The sequence below is a fragment of the Porites lutea genome, chromosome 1, assembly GCF_958299795.1.
Source record: "Porites lutea chromosome 1, jaPorLute2.1, whole genome shotgun sequence".
NCBI lineage: Eukaryota > Metazoa > Cnidaria > Anthozoa > Scleractinia > Poritidae > Porites > Porites lutea.
In genome coordinates this window covers 38,521,138-38,533,433 of record NC_133201.1, presented here as the reverse complement: position 1 = coordinate 38,533,433, position 12,296 = coordinate 38,521,138, and the positions used below count along the sequence as shown (strand labels likewise).

Sequence of the window (12,296 nt, the reverse complement as noted above, 5' to 3'; positions counted from 1 at the left end):
CTACGTAATGTCCACGGCAAAAGCCAAACACCAAGCGCAAAACTAACGCCAAGTTAACAACGTTACTCCTCTAATCTCCCATGCTTTTGCACCCGTCCAAAACGCTGCTGTTGCTTCCTTTCTAAGCCTCACAACCTCTTACCTATACATAGTTAAAAAATCTTTTCCAAACAAAGTCCACGTTCTACTTTCAGGAGTTTGTTGGAAACGCAGACCAGGACACTGTGGTCTACCACGAGCTCAGCCATGCAATCAGAGCGCGCTACATCCGTTTTAGACCAACAGCTTGGCACGCTCACATATCCATGAGGGTGGAGGTGTATGGGTGTAAAGGTAACGCTGCATTTTCGTCACCAAAGTTAGCCTACCACTTTTTGGCACAATCTCCTCCATACGCGTCAGAAATTGGCATGTGTGGCAACAAAACCGAAAACGCCCGCCGCCCGCCCTTCAGAGCCAACAATTTCCAAGTACATGAAAATTTTTGTACCCACTCTTACAACAGCCCGTGCACAAAAACTGCGTCGTCAATGGTCCACTCGCTAGCTCCGTAACAAACTCTCCGAACTATACCGTCTTTCCGCCTTTTATAAGTCTTGCTCAAACAAATGGCGCAGCGATGATTGTTGTCCAATTGCAATTTCGCGCCACAACAAAGCTAGCAGGTCGCTTAATTTAATGATCCTTTTGAACTCGACCAACGGTCTCTTTTATTTCTCAATCTCCAGAATGTCAGGATGCTCTGGGCATGGAAAGCGGTGCCATCTCAAATGGCCAACTTCGTGCTTCTACGGAGTGGGATGCCAATCATGCTGCCATCCAGGCAAGACTCCACTTTAAAGCAGTTCCCGGCAAAGCAGGATCATGGTCAGCTAAACACAATAACCTCGGCCAGTGGCTGCAGATTGATTTGGGTAATAAGCACACCAAGGTAACCGGCCTAGCAACGCAAGGCAGAAATGGATACGGCCAGTGGGTAACCAAGTACAAAGTGCAGTACAGTGACGACGGTGTCAACTTTCAATACTACACGGAGCAAGGACAGGTCGGAATCAAGGTAGGATCGTTTTCTACCTGGACACAAACTCTCCTAACCTAATTATCGTTCCTTGACATATCCACTACGTAATGTCCACGGCAAAAGCCAAACACCAAGCGCAAAACCAACGCCAAGTTAACAACGTTACTCCTCTAATCTCCCATGCTTTTGCACCCGTCCAAAACGCTGCTGTTGCTTCCTTTCTAAGCCTCACAACCTCTTACCTATACATAGTTAAAAAATCTTTTCCAAACAAAGTCCACGTTCTACTTTCAGGAGTTTGTTGGAAACGCAGACCAGGACACTGTGGTCTACCACGAGCTCAGCCATGCAATCAGAGCGCGCTACATCCGTTTTAGACCAACAGCTTGGCACGCTCACATATCCATGAGGGTGGAGGTGTATGGGTGTAAAGGTAACGCTGCATTTTCGTCACCAAAGTTAGCCTACCACTTTTTGGCACAATCTCCTCCATACGCGTCAGAAATTGGCATGTGTGGCAACAAAACCGAAAACGCCCGCCGCCCGCCCTTCAGAGCCAACAATTTCCAAGTACATGAAAATTTTTGTACCCACTCTTACAACAGCCCGTGCACAAAAACTGCGTCGTCAATGGTCCACTCGCTAGCTCCGTAACAAACTCTCCGAACTATACCGTCTTTCCGCCTTTTATAAGTCTTGCTCAAACAAATGGCGCAGCGATGATTGTTGTCCAATTGCAATTTCGCGCCACAACACAGCTAGCAGGTCGCTTAATTTAATGATCCTTTTGAACTCGACCAACGGTCTCTTTTATTTCTCAATCTCCAGAATGTCAGGATGCTCTGGGCATGGAAAGCGGTGCCATCTCAAATGGCCAACTTCGTGCTTCTACGGAGTGGGATGCCAATCATGCTGCCATCCAGGCAAGACTCCACTTTAAAGCAGTTCCCGGCAAAGCAGGATCATGGTCAGCTAAACACAATAACCTCGGCCAGTGGCTGCAGATTGATTTGGGTAATAAGCACACCAAGGTAACCGGCCTAGCAACGCAAGGCAGAAATGGATACGGCCAGTGGGTAACCAAGTACAAAGTGCAGTACAGTGACGACGGTGTCAACTTTCAATACTACACGGAGCAAGGACAGGTCGGAATCAAGGTAGGATCGTTTTCTACCTGGACACAAACTCTCCTAACCTAATTATCGTTCCTTGACATATCCACTACGTAATGTCCACGGCAAAAGCCAAACACCAAGCGCAAAACCAACGCCAAGTTAACAACGTTACTCCTCTAATCTCCCATGCTTTTGCACCCGTCCAAAACGCTGCTGTTGCTTCCTTTCTAAGCCTCACAACCTCTTACCTATACATAGTTAAAAAATCTTTTCCAAACAAAGTCCACGTTCTACTTTCAGGAGTTTGTTGGAAACGCAGACCAGGACACTGTGGTCTACCACGAGCTCAGCCATGCAATCAGAGCGCGCTACATCCGTTTTAGACCAACAGCTTGGCATGCTCACATATCCATGAGGGTGGAGGTGTATGGGTGTAAAGGTAACGCTGCATTTTCGTCACCAAAGTTAGCCTACCACTTTTTGGCACAATCTCCTCCATACGCGTCAGAAATTGGCATGTGTGGCAACAAAACCGAAAACGCCCGCCGCCCGCCCTTCAGAGCCAACAATTTCCAAGTACATGAAAATTTTTGTACCCACTCTTACAACAGCCCGTGCACAAAAACTGCGTCGTCAATGGTCCACTCGCTAGCTCCGTAACAAACTCTCCGAACTATACCGTCTTTCCGCCTTTTATAAGTCTTGCTCAAACAAATGGCGCAGCGATGATTGTTGTCCAATTGCAATTTCGCGCCACAACACAGCTAGCAGGTCGCTTAATTTAATGATCCTTTTGAACTCGACCAACGGTCTCTTTTATTTCTCAATCTCCAGAATGTCAGGATGCTCTGGGCATGGAAAGCGGTGCCATCTCAAATGGCCAACTTCGTGCTTCTACGGAGTGGGATGCCAATCATGCTGCCATCCAGGCAAGACTCCACTTTAAAGCAGTTCCCGGCAAAGCAGGATCATGGTCAGCTAAACACAATAACCTCGGCCAGTGGCTGCAGATTGATTTGGGTAATAAGCACACCAAGGTAACCGGCCTAGCAACGCAAGGCAGAAATGGATACGGCCAGTGGGTAACCAAGTACAAAGTGCAGTACAGTGACGACGGTGTCAACTTTCAATACTACACGGAGCAAGGACAGGTCGGAATCAAGGTAAGATCGTTTTCTACCTGGACACAAACTCTCCTAACCTAATTATCGTTCCTTGACATATCCACTACGTAATGTCCACGGCAAAAGCCAAACACCAAGCGCAAAACCAACGCCAAGTTAACAACGTTACTCCTCTAATCTCCCATGCTTTTGCACCCGTCCAAAACGCTGCTGTTGCTTCCTTTCTAAGCCTCACAACCTCTTACCTATACATAGTTGAAGGATCTTTTCCAAACAAAGTCCACGTTCTACTTTCAGGAGTTTGTTGGAAACGCAGACCAGGACACTGTGGTCTACCACGAGCTCAGCCATGCAATCAGAGCGCGCTACATCCGCTTTAGACCAACAGCTTGGCACGCTCACATATCCATGAGGGTGGAGGTGTATGGGTGTAAAGGTAACGCTGCATTTTCGTCACCAAAGTTAGCCTACCACTTTTTGGCACAAGCTCCTCCATACGGGTCAGAAATTGGCATCTGTGGCCACAAAACCGAAAACGCTCGCCGCCCGCCCTTCAGAGCCAACAGTTTCCAAGTACATGAAAATTTTTGTACCGACTATTAAAACAGCCCGTGCACAAAAACTGCGTCGTCAATGGTCCACTCGCTAGCTCCGTAACAAACTCTCCGAACTATACCGTCTTTCCGCCTTTTATAAGTCTTGCTCAAACAAATGGCGCAGCGATGATTGTTGTCCAATTGCAATTTCGCGCCACAACACAGCTAGCAGGTCGCTTAATTTAATGATCCTTTTGAACTCGACCAACGGTCTCTTTTATTTCTCAATCTCCAGAATGTCAGGATGCTCTGGGCATGGAAAGCGGTGCCATCTCAAATGGCCAACTTCGTGCTTCTACGGAGTGGGATGCCAATCATGCTGCCATCCAGGCAAGACTCCACTTTAAAGCAGTTCCCGGCAAAGCAGGATCATGGTCAGCTAAACACAATAACCTCGGCCAGTGGCTGCAGATTGATTTGGGTAATAAGCACACCAAGGTAACCGGCCTAGCAACGCAAGGCAGAAATGGATACGGCCAGTGGGTAACCAAGTACAAAGTGCAGTACAGTGACGACGGTGTCAACTTTCAATACTACACGGAGCAAGGACAGGTCGGAATCAAGGTAAGATCGTTTTCTACCTGGACACAAACTCTCCTAACCTAATTATCGTTCCTTGACATATCCACTACGTAATGTCCACGGCAAAAGCCAAACACCAAGCGAAAAACCAACGCCAAGTTAACAACGTTACTCCTCTAATCTCCCATGCTTTTGCACCCGTCCAAAACGCTGCTGTTGCTTCCTTTCTAAGCCTCACAACCTCTTACCTATACATAGTTAAAAAATCTTTTCCAAACAAAGTCCACGTTCTACTTTCAGGAGTTTGTTGGAAACGCAGACCAGGACACTGTGGTCTACCACGAGCTCAGCCATGCAATCAGAGCGCGCTACATCCGTTTTAGACCAACAGCTTGGCATGCTCACATATCCATGAGGGTGGAGGTGTATGGGTGTAAAGGTAACGCTGCATTTTCGTCACCAAAGTTAGCCTACCACTTTTTGGCACAATCTCCTCCATACGCGTCAGAAATTGGCATGTGTGGCAACAAAACCGAAAACGCCCGCCGCCCGCCCTTCAGAGCCAACAATTTCCAAGTACATGAAAATTTTTGTACCCACTCTTACAACAGCCCGTGCACAAAAACTGCGTCGTCAATGGTCCACTCGCTAGCTCCGTAACAAACTCTCCGAACTATACCGTCTTTCCGCCTTTTATAAGTCTTGCTCAAACAAATGGCGCAGCGATGATTGTTGTCCAATTGCAATTTCGCGCCACAACACAGCTAGCAGGTCGCTTAATTTAATGATCCTTTTGAACTCGACCAACGGTCTCTTTTATTTCTCAATCTCCAGAATGTCAGGATGCTCTGGGCATGGAAAGCGGTGCCATCTCAAATGGCCAACTTCGTGCTTCTACGGAGTGGGATGCCAATCATGCTGCCATCCAGGCAAGACTCCACTTTAAAGCAGTTCCCGGCAAAGCAGGATCATGGTCAGCTAAACACAATAACCTCGGCCAGTGGCTGCAGATTGATTTGGGTAATAAGCACACCAAGGTAACCGGCCTAGCAACGCAAGGCAGAAATGGATACGGCCAGTGGGTAACCAAGTACAAAGTGCAGTACAGTGACGACGGTGTCAACTTTCAATACTACACGGAGCAAGGACAGGTCGGAATCAAGGTAAGATCGTTTTCTACCTGGACACAAACTCTCCTAACCTAATTATCGTTCCTTGACATATCCACTACGTAATGTCCACGGCAAAAGCCAAACACCAAGCGCAAAACCAACGCCAAGTTAACAACGTTACTCCTCTAATCTCCCATGCTTTTGCACCCGTCCAAAACGCTGCTGTTGCTTCCTTTCTAAGCCTCACAACCTCTTACCTATACATAGTTGAAGGATCTTTTCCAAACAAAGTCCACGTTCTACTTTCAGGAGTTTGTTGGAAACGCAGACCAGGACACTGTGGTCTACCACGAGCTCAGCCATGCAATCAGAGCGCGCTACATCCGCTTTAGACCAACAGCTTGGCACGCTCACATATCCATGAGGGTGGAGGTGTATGGGTGTAAAGGTAACGCTGCATTTTCGTCACCAAAGTTAGCCTACCACTTTTTGGCACAAGCTCCTCCATACGGGTCAGAAATTGGCATCTGTGGCCACAAAACCGAAAACGCTCGCCGCCCGCCCTTCAGAGCCAACAGTTTCCAAGTACATGAAAATTTTTGTACCGACTATTAAAACAGCCCGTGCACAAAAACTGCGTCGTCAATGGTCCACTCGCTAGCTCCGTAACAAACTCTCCGAACTATACCGTCTTTCCGCCTTTTATAAGTCTTGCTCAAACAAATGGCGCAGCGATGATTGTTGTCCAATTGCAATTTCGCGCCACAACACAGCTAGCAGGTCGCTTAATTTAATGATCCTTTTGAACTCGACCAACGGTCTCTTTTATTTCTCAATCTCCAGAATGTCAGGATGCTCTGGGCATGGAAAGCGGTGCCATCTCAAATGGCCAACTTCGTGCTTCTACGGAGTGGGATGCCAATCATGCTGCCATCCAGGCAAGACTCCACTTTAAAGCAGTTCCCGGCAAAGCAGGATCATGGTCAGCTAAACACAATAACCTCGGCCAGTGGCTGCAGATTGATTTGGGTAATAAGCACACCAAGGTAACCGGCCTAGCAACGCAAGGCAGAAATGGATACGGCCAGTGGGTAACCAAGTACAAAGTGCAGTACAGTGACGACGGTGTCAACTTTCAATACTACACGGAGCAAGGACAGGTCGGAATCAAGGTAAGATCGTTTTCTACCTGGACACAAACTCTCCTAACCTAATTATCGTTCCTTGACATATCCACTACGTAATGTCCACGGCAAAAGCCAAACACCAAGCGAAAAACCAACGCCAAGTTAACAACGTTACTCCTCTAATCTCCCATGCTTTTGCACCCGTCCAAAACGCTGCTGTTGCTTCCTTTCTAAGCCTCACAATCTCTTACCTATACATAGTTGAAGGATCTTTTCCAAACAAAGTCCACGTTCTACTTTCAGGAGTTTGTTGGAAACGCAGACCAGGACACTGTGGTCTACCACGAGCTCAGCCATGCAATCAGAGCGCGCTACATCCGTTTTAGACCAACAGCTTGGCACGCTCACATATCCATGAGGGTGGAGGTGTATGGGTGTAAAGGTAACGCTGCATTTTCGTCACCAAAGTTAGCCTACCACTTTTTGGCACAGTCTCCTCCATACGCGTCAGAAATTGGCATCTGTGGCCACAAAACCGAAAACGCCCGCCGCCCGCCCTTCAGAGCCAACAATTTCCAAGTACATGAAAATTTTTGTACCCACTCTTACAACAGCCCGTGCACAAAAACTGCGTCGTCAATGGTCCACTCGCTAGCTCCGTAACAAACTCTCCGAACTATACCGTCTTTCCGCCTTTTATAAGTCTTGCTCAAACAAATGGCGCAGCGATGATTGTTGTCCAATTGCAATTTCGCGCCACAACACAGCTAGCAGGTCGCTTAATTTAATGATCCTTTTGAACTCGACCAACGGTCTCTTTTATTTCTCAATCTCTAGAATGTCAGGATGTTCTGGGCATGGAAAGCGGTGCCATCTCAAATGGCCAACTTCGTGCTTCTACGGAGTGGGATGCCAATCATGCTGCCATCCAGGCAAGACTCCACTTTAAAGCAGTTCCCGGCAAAGCAGGATCATGGTCAGCTAAACACAATAACCTCGGCCAGTGGCTGCAGATTGATTTGGGTAATAAGCACACCAAGGTAACCGGCCTAGCAACGCAAGGCAGAAATGGATACGGCCAGTGGGTAACCAAGTACAAAGTGCAGTACAGTGACGACGGTGTCAACTTTCAATACTACACGGAGCAAGGACAGGTCGGAATCAAGGTAAGATCGTTTTCTACCTGGACACAAACTCTCCTAACCTAATTATCGTTCCTTGACATATCCACTACGTAATGTCCACGGCAAAAGCCAAACACCAAGCGCAAAACCAACGCCAAGTTAACAACGTTACTCCTCTAATCTCCCATGCTTTTGCACCCGTCCAAAACGCTGCTGTTGCTTCCTTTCTAAGCCTCACAATCTCTTACCTATACATAGTTGAAGGATCTTTTCCAAACAAAGTCCACGTTCTACTTTCAGGAGTTTGTTGGAAACGCAGACCAGGACACTGTGGTCTACCACGAGCTCAGCCATGCAATCAGAGCGCGCTACATCCGTTTTAGACCAACAGCTTGGCACGCTCACATATCCATGAGGGTGGAGGTGTATGGGTGTAAAGGTAACGCTGCATTTTCGTCACCAAAGTTAGCCTACCACTTTTTGGCACAATCTCCTCCATACGCGTCAGAAATTGGCATCTGTGGCCACAAAACCGAAAACGCCCGCCGCCCGCCCTTCAGAGCCAACAATTTCCAAGTACATGAAAATTTTTGTACCCACTCTTACAACAGCCCGTGCACAAAAACTGCGTCGTCAATGGTCCACTCGCTAGCTCCGTAACAAACTCTCCGAACTATACCGTCTTTCCGCCTTTTATAAGTCTTGCTCAAACAAATGGCGCAGCGATGATTGTTGTCCAATTGCAATTTCGCGCCACAACACAGCTAGCAGGTCGCTTAATTTAATGATCCTTTTGAACTCGACCAACGGTCTCTTTTATTTCTCAATCTCCAGAATGTCAGGATGCTCTGGGCATGGAAAGCGGTGCCATCTCAAATGGCCAACTTCGTGCTTCTACGGAGTGGGATGCCAATCATGCTGCCATCCAGGCAAGACTCCACTTTAAAGCAGTTCCCGGCAAAGCAGGATCATGGTCAGCTAAACACAATAACCTCGGCCAGTGGCTGCAGATTGATTTGGGTAATAAGCACACCAAGGTAACCGGCCTAGCAACGCAAGGCAGAAATGGATACGGCCAGTGGGTAACCAAGTACAAAGTGCAGTACAGTGACGACGGTGTCAACTTTCAATACTACACGGAGCAAGGACAGGTCGGAATCAAGGTAAGATCGTTTTCTACCTGGACACAAACTCTCCTAACCTAATTATCGTTCCTTGACATATCCACTACGTAATGTCCACGGCAAAAGCCAAACACCAAGCGCAAAACCAACGCCAAGTTAACAACGTTACTCCTCTAATCTCCCATGCTTTTGCACCCGTCCAAAACGCTGCTGTTGCTTCCTTTCTAAGCCTCACAATCTCTTACCTATACATAGTTGAAGGATCTTTTCCAAACAAAGTCCACGTTCTACTTTCAGGAGTTTCTTGGAAACGCAGACCAGGACACTGTGGTCTACCACGAGCTCAGCCATGCAATCAGAGCGCGCTACATCCGTTTTAGACCAACAGCTTGGCACGCTCACATATCCATGAGGGTGGAGGTGTATGGGTGTAAAGGTAACGCTGCATTTTCGTCACCAAAGTTAGCCTACCACTTTTTGGCACAATCTCCTCCATACGCGTCAGAAATTGGCATCTGTGGCCACAAAACCGAAAACGCCCGCCGCCCGCCCTTCAGAGCCAACAATTTCCAAGTACATGAAAATTTTTGTACCCACTCTTACAACAGCCCGTGCACAAAAACTGCGTCGTCAATGGTCCACTCGCTAGCTCCGTAACAAACTCTCCGAACTATACCGTCTTTCCGCCTTTTATAAGTCTTGCTCAAACAAATGGCGCAGCGATGATTGTTGTCCAATTGCAATTTCGCGCCACAACACAGCTAGCAGGTCGCTTAATTTAATGATCCTTTTGAACTCGACCAACGGTCTCTTTTATTTCTCAATCTCCAGAATGTCAGGATGCTCTGGGCATGGAAAGCGGTGCCATCTCAAATGGCCAACTTCGTGCTTCTACGGAGTGGGATGCCAATCATGCTGCCATCCAGGCAAGACTCCACTTTAAAGCAGTTCCCGGCAAAGCAGGATCATGGTCAGCTAAACACAATAACCTCGGCCAGTGGCTGCAGATTGATTTGGGTAATAAGCACACCAAGGTAACCGGCCTAGCAACGCAAGGCAGAAATGGATACGGCCAGTGGGTAACCAAGTACAAAGTGCAGTACAGTGACGACGGTGTCAACTTTCAATACTACACGGAGCAAGGACAGGTCGGAATCAAGGTAAGATCGTTTTCTACCTGGACACAAACTCTCCTAACCTAATTATCGTTCCTTGACATATCCACTACGTAATGTCCACGGCAAAAGCCAAACACCAAGCGCAAAACCAACGCCAAGTTAACAACGTTACTCCTCTAATCTCCCATGCTTTTGCACCCGTCCAAAACGCTGCTGTTGCTTCCTTTCTAAGCCTCACAACCTCTTACCTATACATAGTTGAAGGATCTTTTCCAAACAAAGTCCACGTTCTACTTTCAGGAGTTTGTTGGAAACGCAGACCAGGACACTGTGGTCTACCACGAGCTCAGCCATGCAATCAGAGCGCGCTACATCCGCTTTAGACCAACAGCTTGGCACGCTCACATATCCATGAGGGTGGAGGTGTATGGGTGTAAAGGTAACGCTGCATTTTCGTCACCAAAGTTAGCCTACCACTTTTTGGCACAAGCTCCTCCATACGGGTCAGAAATTGGCATCTGTGGCCACAAAACCGAAAACGCTCGCCGCCCGCCCTTCAGAGCCAACAGTTTCCAAGTACATGAAAATTTTTGTACCGACTATTAAAACAGCCCGTGCACAAAAACTGCGTCGTCAATGGTCCACTCGCTAGCTCCGTAACAAACTCTCCGAACTATACCGTCTTTCCGCCTTTTATAAGTCTTGCTCAAACAAATGGCGCAGCGATGATTGTTGTCCAATTGCAATTTCGCGCCACAACACAGCTAGCAGGTCGCTTAATTTAATGATCCTTTTGAACTCGACCAACGGTCTCTTTTATTTCTCAATCTCCAGAATGTCAGGATGCTCTGGGCATGGAAAGCGGTGCCATCTCAAATGGCCAACTTCGTGCTTCTACGGAGTGGGATGCCAATCATGCTGCCATCCAGGCAAGACTCCACTTTAAAGCAGTTCCCGGCAAAGCAGGATCATGGTCAGCTAAACACAATAACCTCGGCCAGTGGCTGCAGATTGATTTGGGTAATAAGCACACCAAGGTAACCGGCCTAGCAACGCAAGGCAGAAATGGATACGGCCAGTGGGTAACCAAGTACAAAGTGCAGTACAGTGACGACGGTGTCAACTTTCAATACTACACGGAGCAAGGACAGGTCGGAATCAAGGTAAGATCGTTTTCTACCTGGACACAAACTCTCCTAACCTAATTATCGTTCCTTGACATATCCACTACGTAATGTCCACGGCAAAAGCCAAACACCAAGCGCAAAACCAACGCCAAGTTAACAACGTTACTCCTCTAATCTCCCATGCTTTTGCACCCGTCCAAAACGCTGCTGTTGCTTCCTTTCTAAGCCTCACAACCTCTTACCTATACATAGTTGAAGGATCTTTTCCAAACAAAGTCCACGTTCTACTTTCAGGAGTTTGTTGGAAACGCAGACCAGGACACTGTGGTCTACCACGAGCTCAGCCATGCAATCAGAGCGCGCTACATCCGCTTTAGACCAACAGCTTGGCACGCTCACATATCCATGAGGGTGGAGGTGTATGGGTGTAAAGGTAACGCTGCATTTTCGTCACCAAAGTTAGCCTACCACTTTTTGGCACAATCTCCTCCATACGCGTCAGAAATTGGCATCTGTGGCCACAAAACCGAAAACGCTCGACGCCCGCCCTTCAGAGCCAACAGTTTCCAAGTACATGAAAATTTTTGTACCGACTATTAAAACAGCCCGTGCACAAAAACTGCGTCGTCAATGGTCCACTCGCTAGCTCCGTAACAAACTCTCCGAACTATACCGTCTTTCCGCCTTTTATAAGTCTTGCTCAAACAAATGGCGCAGCGATGATTGTTGTCCAATTGCAATTTCGCGCCACAACACAGCTAGCAGGTCGCTTAATTTAATGATCCTTTTGAACTCGACCAACGGTCTCTTTTATTTCTCAATCTCTAGAATGTCAGGATGTTCTGGGCATGGAAAGCGGTGCCATCTCAAATGGCCAACTTCGTGCTTCTACGGAGTGGGATGCCAATCATGCTGCCATCCAGGCAAGACTCCACTTTAAAGCAGTTCCCGGCAAAGCAGGATCATGGTCAGCTAAACACAATAACCTCGGCCAGTGGCTGCAGATTGATTTGGGTAATAAGCACACCAAGGTAACCGGCCTAGCAACGCAAGGCAGAAATGGATACGGCCAGTGGGTAACCAAGTACAAAGTGCAGTACAGTGACGACGGTGTCAACTTTCAATACTACACGGAGCAAGGACAGGTCGGAATCAAGGTAAGATCGTTTTCTACCTGGACACAAAC

The 12,296-nt window shown here is 47.6% G+C and overlaps 1 protein-coding gene across 1 annotated transcript in view; it reads left to right on the top strand.

Moving 5' to 3' along the window:
* LOC140929440 (uncharacterized) overlaps positions 1-12,296 on the top strand; it is a 39,104-nt gene that overhangs the window by 11,522 nt on the left and 15,286 nt on the right. Inside the window, exons 10-31 of the mRNA XM_073379240.1 lie at positions 195-333; positions 729-1,057; positions 1,316-1,454; positions 1,850-2,178; positions 2,437-2,575; positions 2,971-3,299; positions 3,558-3,696; positions 4,092-4,420; positions 4,679-4,817; positions 5,213-5,541; positions 5,800-5,938; positions 6,334-6,662; positions 6,921-7,059; positions 7,455-7,783; positions 8,042-8,180; positions 8,576-8,904; positions 9,163-9,301; positions 9,697-10,025; positions 10,284-10,422; positions 10,818-11,146; positions 11,405-11,543; positions 11,939-12,267. Coding sequence (XP_073235341.1) covers positions 195-333; positions 729-1,057; positions 1,316-1,454; positions 1,850-2,178; positions 2,437-2,575; positions 2,971-3,299; positions 3,558-3,696; positions 4,092-4,420; positions 4,679-4,817; positions 5,213-5,541; positions 5,800-5,938; positions 6,334-6,662; positions 6,921-7,059; positions 7,455-7,783; positions 8,042-8,180; positions 8,576-8,904; positions 9,163-9,301; positions 9,697-10,025; positions 10,284-10,422; positions 10,818-11,146; positions 11,405-11,543; positions 11,939-12,267 — 5,148 coding nt within the window. The remainder of the gene's footprint in view (positions 1-194; positions 334-728; positions 1,058-1,315; positions 1,455-1,849; positions 2,179-2,436; positions 2,576-2,970; positions 3,300-3,557; positions 3,697-4,091; positions 4,421-4,678; positions 4,818-5,212; positions 5,542-5,799; positions 5,939-6,333; positions 6,663-6,920; positions 7,060-7,454; positions 7,784-8,041; positions 8,181-8,575; positions 8,905-9,162; positions 9,302-9,696; positions 10,026-10,283; positions 10,423-10,817; positions 11,147-11,404; positions 11,544-11,938; positions 12,268-12,296) is intronic.